The following is a 15,275-nucleotide window of genomic DNA, read 5'->3' as shown; positions in this document are numbered from 1 at the left end:
GTGGGGTGGTAGGTGAGGACCAGTGGGGTTCTGTCCTGGTGGCAATTGGAGGGGCGGGGCTCCAGGACGGAGGAGTGGGAAGTAGAGGAGATGCGGTGGAGAGCATCGCCGATCATGTCTGGGGGGACATTGTGGTCTTTGAAGAAGGAGGCCATCTGGGTTGTACGGTTTTGGAACTGGTCCTCCTGGGAGCAGATGCTGCGGAGACAAAGGAATTGGGAATATGGGATGACGTTTTTACAGGGGGCAGGGTGAGAGGAGGTGTAGTCTAGGTAGCTGTGAGAGTCGGTCGGTTTATAGTAAATGTCCGTGTTGATTCGGTCGCCCGAGATAGAAATAGAGAGGTCTAGGAAGGGGAGGGAGGAGTCTGAGACGGTCCAGGTAAATTTGAGGTCGGGGTGGAACGTGTTGGTAAAGTGGATGAACTGTTCAACCGCCTCGTGGGAGCACGATGATGGAATTGAGCATCTCAAAGAATTTAGTGGAGGAAGAAGAGACACTTAGTTACCTTTGCTTAAACAAAGCAGCTGATTGGTAAATAATATTGATGAGTATTTCTAGTCTTTAATATAAAAATAGGGTCTTCATTTTGTACTTAGGTCTCTGATCTTTTTTCACTTTTTCTTGAAAAAAAGCCTGTTCGGTACAAAACTGATAGGAGTCTGATTATAAAAGACAATAGTAACAATACAGTGTTAAGAATAGGTAATTTTCAAAGGTTAAGAGCAGAAATACTAATGTGATTTAATTAAGAACTGAAACAATACACAATAGAGATTGGGAGGAATGCTGCAGCACGTGGGGTTTGTTGCAAACCAAGATGATCCACACAAAACGCCTGTAGTGGGGGTTTGCAGATCATACAACTTTGATTAATGCAGTGAGATTGCTTCCCCTTTGGGAGAGTCTAGGGTCAGGGGGCATAATCTCAAGTAAGGGATCACCCATTTAAGACAGAGATGAGGAAGATGTTTTTCTCTCATTGGGTCATGAATCTGTGGAATTCTTTACCACAGGGGGATGGCAGACTGGGTCATTAAGTATATTCAAAGCTGAGATAGGTAGATTTTTAAACAGTGAGGGAATCGGGGGTAATAGGGAAAAGGCAGAAGAATTGGGGGATCATCAAAACAACTATGATCTCATTGACTTGCATATCAGACTGGATGTTTGAATGCTTCTGCCCCTATATCTTTTGGTCTTATACTCTCTACATCCTACTAGCTAGCCAAACTTCTTCTTCATTCAGTGTGCCTATATCATGAGCTCTGTTCTTCTGCAACTACCTTACTTGTACTGCCTTATCAAATGGTTTCTGGAAAGGAAAACATTAAATGCTTGAAAAGCGTGACAGATCTGGCAGCATTGTAATGAAAGCAATAGAATTAATGATTTAAGTCTAATATGTCTCTTCTTGTGTTCCGAGTCTCTCCTGAGCCCAAGGATGACAGTTTTGATTTTCCTACTGTTTCTTGAAACTTATTCAAATTTTTTTTAGATTACATTACAGTGTGGAAACAGGCCCTTCGGCCCAACAAGTCCACATCGACCCGCCGAAGCGCAACCCACCCATACCCCTACATTTACCCCTTACCTAACACTACGGGCAATTTAGCATGGCCAATTCACCTGACCTGCACATCTTTGGGCTGTGGGAGGAAACCGGAGCACCCGGAGGAAACCCACGCAGACATGGGGAGAAGGTGCAAACTCCACACAGTCAATCGCCTGAGGTGGGAATTGAACCCGGGTCTCTGGCGCTGTGAGGCAGCAGTGCTAACCACTGCGCCACCGTGCCGCCCACAATATGTAGGGTCACAATATGTAGGGTCACATTTTTACTCTTTAAGTGATTGGGTTTTGATTAAGTCAAAAGCTCACCCATGCTGCAGTTTGTAACTCCTGTAATTTGGCGTCCTGCAGGGAAGAAAACTTCAGTGCCAAAATTTTCTTTGAGAGAAAATTCTAATTTACACAAAATACTATCATAAAAACATGGAAACTAGGAGCAGGAGCAGGCCATTCACATGGAAATGACGTACTTTGTGAGTGTACAGTGTTTAGTCATCACTCTGCCTGTGAGACTGATTGCCACTATGCACTTTGCAAGTTTGTCAGTCATCCTTACGGTGTTTGACCTTTTTCATGCAATGATTAATTAAATTGATTGGAAAGTGTAATGTTCATTCTGGTGTTCTTGACCTCATGATTGAATTACTGGTCAGTTACATTGTCCAAACAGAAAACTGGTCAAGGCCTTAATTTGTACATTGCTGAGTTTCAGTTTTAATTTTTAATGAAGAATGACACTTATTAAAATGGGTTTCTTTTCAAATTAAATTAAGAGACAATTCTAGCTTCAAAGAACAGTTTACACTGGTAATCAGAGCAATTTATGGACTTATTGCCTGATCTTTGGGTCTTGCTACTTTAGTTCTGGAATATACTTTGTGAAGTTCAGTATATAGTTGAGTGTATTTGGCTTCTAGAGGCTGTTCCACCACTTAATGAGATTGTGGTTGATTTTGCATCCTTACTCAACACCCTTTAATACTTCTGAGTAACAAAAACACGGCCAATCTCAAATTTAAATTTACCAGTCTAGAAACAATTTTCATTTGCAGAAATGAGTTACAAATTTCTCCTCCCCTTTGCAAGTAGAAGCATTTTCTACCTTCCCTCTTGAAAGGACCGACTCTAATTTCTGATCCTAACACCTTCCAACCAGGGTTGGTTGATAACAGGCATTAAAATTAAAGTTGAATTATGCTGCTTTTAACAATGTGAATTAATGCTAAAGATGAATAATTACCATAAGTTTCACTGGGGAGAAAGAAATCAATGGACTAAGACAATGTTCAATGATGTATGAATGCATGTCCTCCCTGAGCAGGAGGTTTATTGGTATCAGTTAAAACTGCCTGTTACTTTAGGAACATATGTTTATTATTTGTGTTTATTTTTATTCAGTTCTTCTTTCATGACACGTGGGTGTCACTGGCTAAGCCAGCAATTATTCCTCATCACTAATTGCCCTGATGAAGATTGCTGGTGAGCTGCTTTCTTGAACCACTGCAGCTAATTTGGTGTAGGTATACCCACAATGCATATTCAGGAAATAGCTACCAGGATTTTGACCTAGCAGCTGTGAAAGAACAGCAATACATTTCCAAGTAAGGATGGTGTGTGCTTTGGAAGAAAATTGGTAGATGTGGTGTATACCTGCTGCCCTTGTCCATACAGGTGGTAGTGATCGTGGGTTTGGAACTTGCTCTCTGAGGAGCTTTGCTGAGTTGTTGCAGTGTTTCTTGCAAATGTATTAGTTATTCTTTGTTGATGAACGAAACCTCACTGAATTATTTAAGATACTAAACCATTTAAAATAATATAATTGGCCATATCACCACTGTGATAAAATTTGATCTGTCATGACCACTGCAGGAGTGACACCAGAAAGGAATCAATGCACTCCTCCAATATCAGTCATAACACAAGGCCAATCTTTTCTTTTTAACACCTTGTCTTCTTTTACTGAGTACAGAAGAGATTTACAAGAATGCCTCCAGGGATGAGTGACTTCACTTATGAGCATAGATTGGAAAATTTGGACTGTATTCCTTGGAGAGCAGGCTGAGGAAAGATTAATAGAAGTTTTCAAAACAATGAGAGTGTGGACAAAGTGGGTAGGGAGAAAGTAAAGCATTAAGAAGCAGAGGTTTGTGAAGGTTTGTAGCTCAGGTTGAGGTTTAGGGTGTAGGTTTGATATCCAGATGTTTTATTACCTGGCTAGGTAACATCATCAGTGGCGACCTCCAAGTGAAGTGAAGCGGTTGTCTCCTGCTTTCTATTTATATCTTTCTCCTGGATCCAGGACAAACATCTAAATAGAAAGCAGGAGACAACCGCTTCGCTTCACTTGGAGGTCGCCACTGATGATGTTACCTAGTCAGGTAATAAAACGTCTGGATATCAAACCTACAGCTCAGCGAGCAAACCTACACCCCATTAAGAAGCAGATTTAAAGTGATTTGCAGAACAAGAAAAAGCACATACAAAGAGAGAAAAGATATTTTATTCGTCATGTGAGTTGGGTTTAGAATGAAAGTCTGGTGGAAACAGGTTCAATTCTGCAATTCCTCTCCTGAAGTTGTTTCTAAGATTCAGAGTTTTACAGGACACATGCATCAACCGATATTAGTAATTACCTTCACTACTGAAGGCATGCAGAGTAATGTTTTCATCCATTTGTTAGTCTTTTGTCTTTAAACAACCTATTTCAAAGTAATGAATAGATTTCAGATGTCAGTGAAGTGGATGGCAAGCCTGGATGGCAATTGGCCATGAGGGACTCAGCCCAGCATTGGGAGAACATACCCTCGTGGGGAAAGCCCAGAGTGGAGCAACTGCAGGCCAATGGCTATAGAAGGACTGCAATGTTGAACTTGCAACTGTATTCTTTTTTGTTCTATATTTGGTACCTAAGATTTTGTACCTTGATACCTTTCTACCCAAGATGACACTGGGAATGGGGAGTTTGTCCACTTGTCACTGTACTCCTGTACTTTTGCATTTGAGTACATGTGACAATAAATCTAATTCTAATTCTAGATAGGGTATAGCCAAAGGAAGAACTGATTGATTTTTGGAAAAACTGTAGATTCAGAACCTTTTTTTTAAAGGATCAGTTGATATTAGAACATAGCACAAAACTCATGTTAGTGTTATTTAGGAATTTGTTGATTGTTCCAGAATACTGTCAATTATCTCAACTGCTACAGCGAAATTTGTCTCAGCTGTCAAATGTGAACAAAGTGGCTTGAAGTGTGTATACTTCAATGCAAGAAGTATACGAAATAAGGTAGGTGAACTTGCAGCGTGGGTTGGTACCTGGGAGCTACAGCGAAATTTGTCTCAGCTGTCAAATGTGAACAAAGTCTTCAGAGCAGACTACTGGATATGTAATGGGTTGAAACGCCCTCAGTGATTTTAAATTGCAATAATTTTTTTAAAGTTTTGCAGTTACTCATCCTTATTTGATAGCAGGTTGGGGAGATCCTCAATAGACTTTCTCATGCAGAACTTACCTAGTGTGGTGACAAGAAAAGGGGGATAAGGACCTTGCCAGAGCTAACTACCCATTTATTTTCCCATGTCATCACCCATCTCACTAACACAGGAACAGGAAGATTCTGCCTTTGAAGTACTTTGCATGCTCCTGGTCAGCTTTTTATAAAAAGGATACAGAAATACTAACAAGTATGCAGGCAATATTTACAAGAATGATATCAGGAAATTAAGGGCATACATTATCAGAAAAGGATTCACAAACTGAGTCTCTTTTCTTTTGAAGAAAAGACCGAGGGTCTACTTCATCAAGATATTTAAAATAATAATAGGTTTTGGCAGATTGACAGCCTCTAATTATACTCTTTCCACAAAAGACAATATTCTCTCTAAATCCAATGTAAGACAGCCACCAAAAAGCCCAATAGGAAATTCAAAACAAACTTCTGCAGGAAAGAGTGGTGATCATGTGGAACTCATTAAAACAAAGAGAAGTTGAAGCAAACAGAATAGATGAATTAAAGGAGAAGCTAAACAAGTACAATAGAGAGAAGGATACAGAGGATTATGATGACAGATTCCCAAGAAGATAGATGGGATAAGGCTCAAGTGGAGTATAAGACTGTCTAGGGCAAGTAGCCTGTTCCTGTACTATATGGCCTTCATATCCTATGTTAATATCAAGTTAGTCCCTCTCCCTACTCTTTCTACATAAGCCTTTTTTCCCCTTTAAGGATTCACTCAGTTCTCTTCTGGTACTTTTGAACCAACTTCAGTCTTCCTTTCAGACAGTATATCCCAGATCATAATCTCCAATTGAAACAAGTTATCCTATTGACTCTCACCAAATCATTTATAATTTTGAACAATTTGATTAAATTTCTCTTAACTGTTTCTACTCTAAAGTGAAAAACCCAGGCAATCCATATAACTGAAGTTCCCCAACAGCTGTTATCACACATAAAATTTCTCTAAGACACCCTCTTCTAGACTATGATATCCTTCCTTCTTGTTGAGGTAATCAAAACTTGATCTCCACAGCAGATGGTCATTGGTCAAAAATTAATTTCGGATTGAAAAGAAAAATGGCCTTTTGACCAGATATTAATCCCTACAAGCTTTGCCCATTCCTCAGCTCTTGCAATTGCTCCAGAGTTATCTTTACTCCCCACTTCCCTCCACAATTGCCACCTGATCCTTTTCATCGCTCCCATCACTAAACGCACAACTTTTCTCCCACTCAAGTCAAAATGCCTTTTTTGCCAATGCAACTCAGATCTGTTCTTTAAGCAAGTGATGAAACATACTAAGCTAGGACTTTTAATACATATCGCAAAATATGCAATGCACAATTATTTTTGTTTTAAACATAGAAAATACAGTACAGAAACTAGTAGTTTATTCCAGTACATCAATCAGTGTTTACATTTTACATGAGCCTCCTCCCCTTTCTTCATCTATTCCCAAGAGCATAAACTTTGACCCCTTTGTCACTCACGTTTTTATCTAGTTTCAGGCAACAGTGCTATTCTTCTCAACCTCTGAAAGTTACAAAAACAGAATTCTATCCAAATTGCTTTGCAAAGTTTTCCCTTTAATCTTTACCTTTACTCCAGTCGTGAGGTCAGCTGTGGAAAGAACCTCTCCAATTGCCAGACTTTTATTGACACAGTGCTTTTTCTTTTCTATCTAAAAGAAGAGGCAACATGAATTCAGTTTTTTTTTTAAAGTCAAAATAGCATAAATCCCATGGAACAAATTCATGTTTGTAAAATAGGTGGGTGAGTGAAGACTAGAGAGGAGACCACATAGTTATCATGTAACACAGATGGAGGCTTAGAAGGCCTCCACTCTACCTTTGGGTCAGAAATATTCAGGCATTTAAAATAGAGGACAATGTTCTAGATTAGGATGAATAACCTTTTAAAAAGAAACCTCTTAAGCACAGGTTTTCAGCTACAGACCATTCTAAATATGATCTGACTAGTACATTATAAACTAACCTAAGTTTCTGTGTAAAACAATCCCAGGTGCTTCACAGCTAACCAATGACTCAGCATCACCCTCTTGAACTGTCCTACCTGTCCATCTTCCTTCCCACCTATCCGCTCCATCCTCCTCTCTGACGTATCACCATCATGCCCCACTTTCATTTATCTATCGCCTTCCAAGTTACCTTCCCCCCCAACTCCACCTCTCTCCCACTTATCTCTCAGCGCCCTTGGGCACCCAATCTCACATTCCTGATGAAGGGCTTTTGCCCAAAATGTCGATTCTTCTGCTCCTCAGATGCTGCCTGACCTATATGTTTTTCCAGCACCACACTTTTTGACTCTGATCTCCAACATCTGCAGTCCTCACATTCTCCTGACCTTGAAATTATGTCAATACTGTCATTTTGGCCAATTTATGCACAATAATATCTAACCCATTTTTGAGGGTGGCATGGATTGAGATATCAGGTGAACTTTCTGCTTTTTCTAAAATGTTTTACTGAGCTGAAATGTCAGTTTTGATCATGTACTTACAATTTGGTAAGGAGACAAATGACATTTTAAATCAAAGTTGAGTACTTTCACTGAGTCAAGGTAACAATTTAAAAGAGTGTCAACTTACCTTCTATACATTTGAATTTGACACCTTACAACTATAACATTCATGATCCTTTAGCTTCACTTATGGCTCCACCAAGACATGGAAAGTGATATATTTTTATTCTTCCAGACCTAGACTGTTCCATCTTAATTCAGTCCTATTTATCATATGCTTTTGTTCCAAAATGGTTTGAGCTATGCTGTAATCCCCATGGCTCAAGATAAAATTAATTTGTTACATTTCTGTCCAATTGCAATGCTAATCTAAATCATCTTGCAATTTTTTTCTATGCCTTTTGTAACCATGCTTTGAATATGTTGTCAGTAAGTTAGTTTTCAATCAAAACTCTAATTATAACCCAGAATTCCATACGCTCTTAACTTTTTTGCTGTTTACAAATTTGTTTTATCAGCTGTACATTTGCAGGCCAAGATCTCTCTGTTACCATGCTCTCTACCCAAAGTAGGCACTATTGAAGTTTGCACATTTTCCAACATTAAATACTGTGGAACTACAGGAATCATGTTAGCTAATTTAAGTAAACAGTCTCACAAACAGCAATTAAATATTACTAAATAATAGTTATTTTTACTCATGTTAGTTCAGGAATTTATATTAGTCAAGACACCGGAAGAGAGGACTTCTGCTCTTCTCCAATGCTATTGCTTTTAGCATTCACTAAAGGGAACAGGATGGGACATCAGTTTAACATCTCATCCAAAAAGCCAGCATTTCAAACACGAAGCATTTCCTTGGTATTGCACAAAAGACTGTGCCATGTCTGTCAAAACTGAGAACACAACATGCAGCACAATTGCAATCCCATCTCTACTCAGTTTGAGACCATATCCTACTGGAGAGGTGAACCTTATACTTAAGCACTGTGTGCCTGATCAAGGGACCCAACACGTGAAGGGCTGGTGGAGGCAGTTGTTACCCTTTTCCCCAGATCCCTTTTTTCTCTATTCCACTTCCCAGAAATCCCCTTTTTGGTACCCCTATGCCATTCCACTTAACTCTCTCCAGGAACCCACCTGGAATCCTGGTAAAAGCTCCACTGCTTCTGGTGCCACTGCAAGTATAGGAGTGCTGCCAGCCTTTGATTGGCCAACAGGCTTTCCACCCTGCACAAGGCTTCATTCAAGGTGAACTCTGACACAAGGCAGGTGCCTGATTGTTACTACTTTGCATCAGGCCTCGCCAAAACGATCGACGGGTTCCAGCCAGTAGATGTGAACCCCACCTTAAAGCATTTAATTCTACCCAGCGTTCAATCTGTTTGACCAAACAAATAGGTTTGATTTTTTTTCAAGCAAATACCTGTTCTTCCAACTGTTGCTGAACAGTTGGTAACTTTATGACAAACTTGACTCGCTCAGAAGATAAATCCCGCATCTCGTCCAGACTCAGATCATACCTAAATAAAAATTGATTACAAAAATCAACATCTTTTAACCATCAAATATTATCCCCCCTTGTACAATCTCTCAAACAATTAGTATGTTTTACACCTACAATTCTAATACATCTTAAATAATTGTTGAATGCATGAGAAAATTAGAGCTCAATACCAGCAAACATCTGCATATAAGGCATAAAATAATTGTATCAGTCAAAGCTTTCATCTGTTTATCCTTTTTTATTCCCGTATACAACTTACATTCACCTTATACTTTTAACATCGTAAAAGGTGCCAAGGTACTATACAGGAAGGTCAAATATTGACACCAAGCCACATGGCAATTTTAGGCTGGTGACCAAGCACTTAATCAGAGAGCAGGATTTTATTAAGCAATTTATTGGAGGAAGAAAGGTAGAAAGTCACAGCGATTAGGGAGGGATTCCCTGCGTTTGTAGGCATGACTACCAAAGCAAAAAAAAACCTGGATGCATAAATGAGCATTGGAGTAGCAGTGGTATCTTTGAGGATTGAGAGGTTACAAAGACAGGAAGAGAAACAGCCAAAGAGGTTGTTGAACCCAAGGGAATTTTAAAATCCTGATTGTCAGACCAAGAGCCAAATGAACCCAGGGCTGAGTTCAGACATTGGCAGCACAGCTTTTGGATCGCTGAATATAGAAGATTGTGAAGGATACAAAAAGTGAGATTCCTGCCAGGAAAGCAGTCGAATAGTCAAATTTGAACATAATAAAGGCACAATGACAGTATCAACGATGGATGCGCTGAACAGGGCCTGAGATGGAGATGCTAAAATGTTGAGGCAGGTGAGTTTGATGCTAGAGATACTATGACATCTTAAAGTCAGCTTATGGTCAAATGAAGCACTGAAGTTGTGAACTGTCTGGTTCAGCCTTGGACAGTAACTAAGGGGAAGGATGAATTCAGTGGTTAGGGAACAAGATTTGTCATGGGGATGTCTGTTCTCTCTAAGTGCTGCAGCCAGTCCATTCAAGTGCAGCACACATAATTAGGGCAGCCATGCAATTTCTGGTGGTTAAGAGAGGTCTACTGCCACTTCATCACATTAGCATATAACAGATAGACTGCAAAGATAAGAAATGACTGGATGAAAGTCAAACCTGACAAGATATTAGAACATAGAATCCCTACAGTGTGGAAACAGGCCCTTCAGCCCAGCAAGTTCCGTAGAGTAACCCACCCAGAGCCATTCTCCTTTTACTCTACATTTACCCTGACTAATGCACCTAACCTACACATCCCTGAACACTGTGGACAATTTAACATTGCCAATCTACCTAACCTGCATATCTTTGGACTGTGGGAGAAACCCATACAGAGACGAGGAGACTCCACACAGACAGTTGCTCAAGGCTGGAATCGAACCCGGTCCCTGATAGTATGAGGCAGCAGTGCTAACCATTGAGCCACTGTGCCACCCGTAATTCAAATGGAATAGTAGTTGAAATTTACCCATGTCAGTAACTGGAGCCAAAGCTAGCTAAATCCAGGGATGGAAATATGATAGCGAACAATGGTGGGGAAGGAGAACAATAGCTTTAAGCTTCCCAGTATGCACCGGGAGGATGTTTCTGCCCATCCACTACCAGGTGTCACAAATCAGAAACGCTGACAGGGTCAAGTGAAATGACAATGGGGATTGTCAGTATACATGTGGATTCAGGTGGTGTGTTTTAGAATGATACCAAAAGGCAAATTACACGTGAGAAAATAGCAGGGCACCAAAGATGTTAGAAGGAATAACTCCCGAAACGAATGCAGTTAAAAGTCAACCACTGTGCTGTGGGTCTGGAGTCACACACAGATCAGACCAAGTGAGGTTAAATAGCAGACTTCCTTCTCTAAACAAAAGGATATTAATGATCCACATGAGTCTTTACAACAATCAATGGCTGTCCATCATGGTCACCATTGCTAAGACTGGTTTTCAATTCCAGGTTTTATTAACTAAATTTAAACTCCCTCAGCTGCCATGATGAGACTTGAGTCTATGACCCTAGAACATGATCTGGGCCTCTAGATTTGTAGTCCATTGACATTACCACCAGACCATCAACTTCCTTTAAGGAAACATAGCTTGCAGGAATATGTCCAAACAATATGTCCCGGGTTTCCTCCGGGTGCTCCGGTTTCCTCCCACAGTCCAAAGATGTGCAGGTCAGGTGAATTGGCCATGCTAAATTGCCCGTAGTGTTAGGTAAGGTGTAAGTGTAGGGGTATGGGTGGGTTGCGCTTCGGCGGGTCGGTGTGGACTTGTTAGGCCGAAGGGCCTGTTTCCATACTGTAATGTAATCTAATCTAATCAAATCAAATCACTTGCATAGTAATGGAATAGATTTTCATTTCAACAGCGTGGACGAAAATTCTGCAGAATGTATAGAATCATACAATCCCCCCCAGTGCGGAAAGAGGCTATTCAGCCCTCTGAAGAGCATCCCATCCAGACCCAGTGACCTTCACCTTATCACTGCAACCACACATTTAGACTGGCTAATCAATCTACCCTGCCATCTCTGGACACTACAGGGCAATTTACCAAGGCCAATCCATCCAACCTGCATGTCTTTTGACTGTGGCAGGAAACCTGAGCACCCAGAGGATACCCACATGGACAGAGGGAGAACATGCAAACTGCACACAGTCAGTCAACCAAGGCTGGAATTGAACCCAGGTACCTGGTGCTGTGAGGCAGCAGTGCTAACCACTGTACCACTCAGGAGCCATACTTGACACCTTTTATTAACTAACTTGATTTTTATACCATTATCTACTTTTTTAAAAACTTCTTTATTGTAGTAAACACATTGAAGTGCCTTGGAAGACCAATTATGAATTAAAATTGACACATATTAGATTAGAGTAGATTCCCTAAAGTGTGGAAACAGGCCCTTTGGCCCAACAAGTCCACACCAACCCTCTGAAGAGTAACTCACCCAGACCCATTTCCCTCTGACTAATGCACATAACAATATGGGTAATTTAGCATGACCTGCACATCTTTGGAGTGTGGGAGGAAACCATAGGAAACCAATGCAGACATGGGGAGAATGTGCAGTCACCCAAAGCTGGAATCAAACCTGGGTCCCTGGCACTGTAAGGCAGCAGTGCTAACCACTGAGCCACTGTTCCATCCCACCCATTAAGATAAGTGACCAAAAGCTGTAGGTGGTAGGTTTTAAGAAGTGTCTTAGAAAAAGAAATTGTAAAAGGCAGACAGGTTTAGAGAAGGAATCCTTAGACAGCTGAAGGCACAAAGAACAGGGCAATGGAAATTGGGAATGTTCATGAGATCAGAACCGAAGAACACAGTCAATGTCAGAAGCTTGTTGGGGGCAGTGTGGTAACAATGATAGGGGGGATGAGACAATAGAGGAACCTGAACATAACATGCGAATTTTACTTGAGACAGACAAAGAGGATTAGGTCCCTCAAGCTTGTTTTGCCATTCAGTTAGCTCAGGACTGATCTGATGCTTAATTCCATGTAACTGTCATTGTCCCACATTCCTTAACATTTTGGATAAAATACCACCAATTTCAGATAAACTTTTAATTTTAAATCCATTATCAAATGATGTAAGACATCCAAATTTCCACGATGATTTGCCTTTAGAAATGTTTCCTATTTTCACTCCTGAAAGATTTGGATGTAACTTTTAGATATTGCCACAGGGAGCCAATGTGTAAACACAAGGGTAATCAATGAAAGTTTGGGTATCAGCAGCAACTATGCAATCCACTTTGTTAGATTACCACCTAGGCACAAAGGTCAACACTAATGTAAGCGGCTCCATGTCTGGTATTCTTAAAAGACTTGGATTTTCATAGGTTCTGGTCATATATTCGAAACCTCCAAGTGTAACAAATGGTTTTAGTTGTGGTAACTCTTGCTTCCCTGATATGAATGTTTGCTGTTCCTGCAGTGTTCCTCTGCAGCTGAGAAATCTATTGTCAGAGAAGATTAAACCAGTTGCAAATCCACAAAATAACTTTCTATTGTCTGAAATGAAGTAACTGATCAGTATCCAGGGCACCAACACTGACTAAGACAGACAAGCTGTCAATACTAATTTCAAGACCCTCCAGAAACTATTCAACAATTGCACTTGCGGACATTGTATTTTCATTTTGACAATATCTGCTTAAAAATCAAAATCAGACCTGTCAAGTCAGCACAGATACCAACACAATGCCAGGCAAAATTACCCAATAGTTCTGGATAGATCTTGAATTTAGCGTCAAAATAGAAGGAAGTCTATCTTATTGGCACTGTTTCAACCAACAGCATTCCAACAGGCATCCGCTTAGCAAATCTGCAAAATGATCTGTCAATCTGCAACTCCACCGATCATCTCTGGGATCCTGAATGACACTAATGTCATGTCATTTACAATTTCCAAGTCAGAGATTCACGGGGCCTCCATCTTTCAGAATTCTTTTTTTTTAAAAAAGTGATTTGGGCAAACTTCCCAGCATACTACGCATCCTTAAAAATGACCCAAAACAGGATATGGGATTGAAAAGGCAGCAGGAAAGGCAAGGGGGAGGGGAAGATGGTTTCTAACGTCACGTAACGGTTCTCCGAGCTACTCCATTCAAAAGATCTGAAAGCCGACGGAACCCGGAAAAGGGATTCCGTCAGCTGACGCGGCCCGTCTAGTCCGTGTCAGTCTCCGGTATTTGCGCCGGCTACCTGTGCTGGGTGAACAGCTGACTCTGGGCTGTCTGCTGACGGAGCTCGTTCTTCAGCTGCCAGTGCTGTCCGTCCAGGTACCTGGCCAGCGAGGTGTCCCTGATGCCGAGTCTGCCCTGTATTGAATCCTCCTCTTCCCACGCTTGCTGCTGCAGCAGATGGTCCTTCGGCATGTTTTTCTCTCAGTCTGCGGTGTACTTCCCTCCTCCAGGTCGATACCTTGACCCAGGCAACAATGTATCGGGTTTTTTTTTTCCGCTCTGGTTACTTTTCGCGCATGGCACAGGCGAAGCTCGCGCTGCAGGAGCCGCGTCAGCGCGCGACGCGGAAGGCGGGGCGCCGCTGCTACAGGTACCAGCAGCCACCCCACTGTCTTGTTGCTAACAGGTTACCCAAAGTACCTGCAATGCAATAAGCATATTTTAAAGCCCTGCTTTCCTTCTTTTATGTAAACTAAAAATTTGGATTTTAAAACGGCGGAGGTTTGTTTTTCATTGCAAATCGGACGTTATACTTAAAACGTGTTTTTAAAAAAAAACACTGAGGTTGTTCAGTTGCCAGCAACTTCTGATCCTATTTACCTAATCATGGTAGTAAAATATTTTTCAGGATTGCAGATGGCTACAAATCTTAAACTAAGGGGAAGGGATGGCTTAGTAGTATTGTGGCTAACACTTAATCCAGAATCCCAGTTGATATTATGGAGACTAAAAACAAAAACTCAGCAAGACTCGCAGCACCTGTGGAGAGAAAGCAGAGTCAACATTTCAGATCCAGTTACACTTCTTCATAAGTTTCTGAGTTTTTCCAGCAATTTATTTTTGTATCTGACTTCCAACATCTGCAACTCTTTGTTACTTTACTTGTTTAATATTCTGGGGGGGTTCAAATGGTGGAATTTGAACCCAACTAAAAATCTGGTATTAACAGTGAAACCTTTGTTGGGAAAAACCCCATGTGGCTCACTAGGGAACCTTTAAGGAAAGAAACCTCTGTCCTTACCTGGCCTGACCTACATGTGATTTCAGACCCACAGCGATGTGGTTGATGCTTAACTGCGCAATGGGCATTTAGGGATTATCAATAAACCTTGACCTTCCCAGCGATGCCCTCAGCCTGTGACTGAATAAAAGAAAAATGGTATTTCCTCTGTATGTGCCAAATGGCCTGTGCATATTCAGCATTTTTTTAAAAACGTAAATCAGATCTCTTATTTTGGCTGTTTTAATGAACCATTTAATTGTTCTTGTAAATAGCATATTAATAGCAACTTTTAGCTCCTTTGAAAGAAAACATGTCAGTCTGATTGACAGAAGTAAAATCAATCAAACATTGATGCTGAGAAAGGGTAGGTTGGGAGGGTGTGGTAATGATAAAGGGAAATTATTAAACAAAGAGTAGGATTGCCAACTCTCCAGGATTGTCACAACATCTTCAGAAATTAAAGATTAACCTCTGGGATGCTGCTAAAAAGGAACAAAAGA

At 40.8% G+C, this 15,275-nt stretch overlaps 1 protein-coding gene across 1 annotated transcript in view; it reads right to left on the bottom strand.

Moving 5' to 3' along the window:
- acoxl (acyl-CoA oxidase-like) overlaps positions 1-14,212 on the bottom strand; it is a 390,645-nt gene extending 376,433 nt beyond the window's left edge. Inside the window, exons 1-3 of the mRNA XM_043687180.1 lie at positions 13,792-14,212; positions 8,980-9,076; positions 6,670-6,753 (exon numbers count right to left, since the gene is read on the bottom strand). Of these exons, the coding sequence (XP_043543115.1) occupies positions 6,670-6,753; positions 8,980-9,076; positions 13,792-13,964 (354 nt within the window). The 5' untranslated portion in view covers positions 13,965-14,212. The remainder of the gene's footprint in view (positions 1-6,669; positions 6,754-8,979; positions 9,077-13,791) is intronic.
- Between the last annotated feature and the right edge of the window lie 1,063 nt (positions 14,213-15,275).

The sequence above is a fragment of the Chiloscyllium plagiosum genome, chromosome 3, assembly GCF_004010195.1.
Source record: "Chiloscyllium plagiosum isolate BGI_BamShark_2017 chromosome 3, ASM401019v2, whole genome shotgun sequence".
NCBI classification, from domain to species: Eukaryota; Metazoa; Chordata; class Chondrichthyes; order Orectolobiformes; family Hemiscylliidae; genus Chiloscyllium; species Chiloscyllium plagiosum.
The sequence above is the reverse complement of the archived record's forward strand: the minus strand, read 5'-3'. Positions and strand labels throughout refer to the sequence as shown.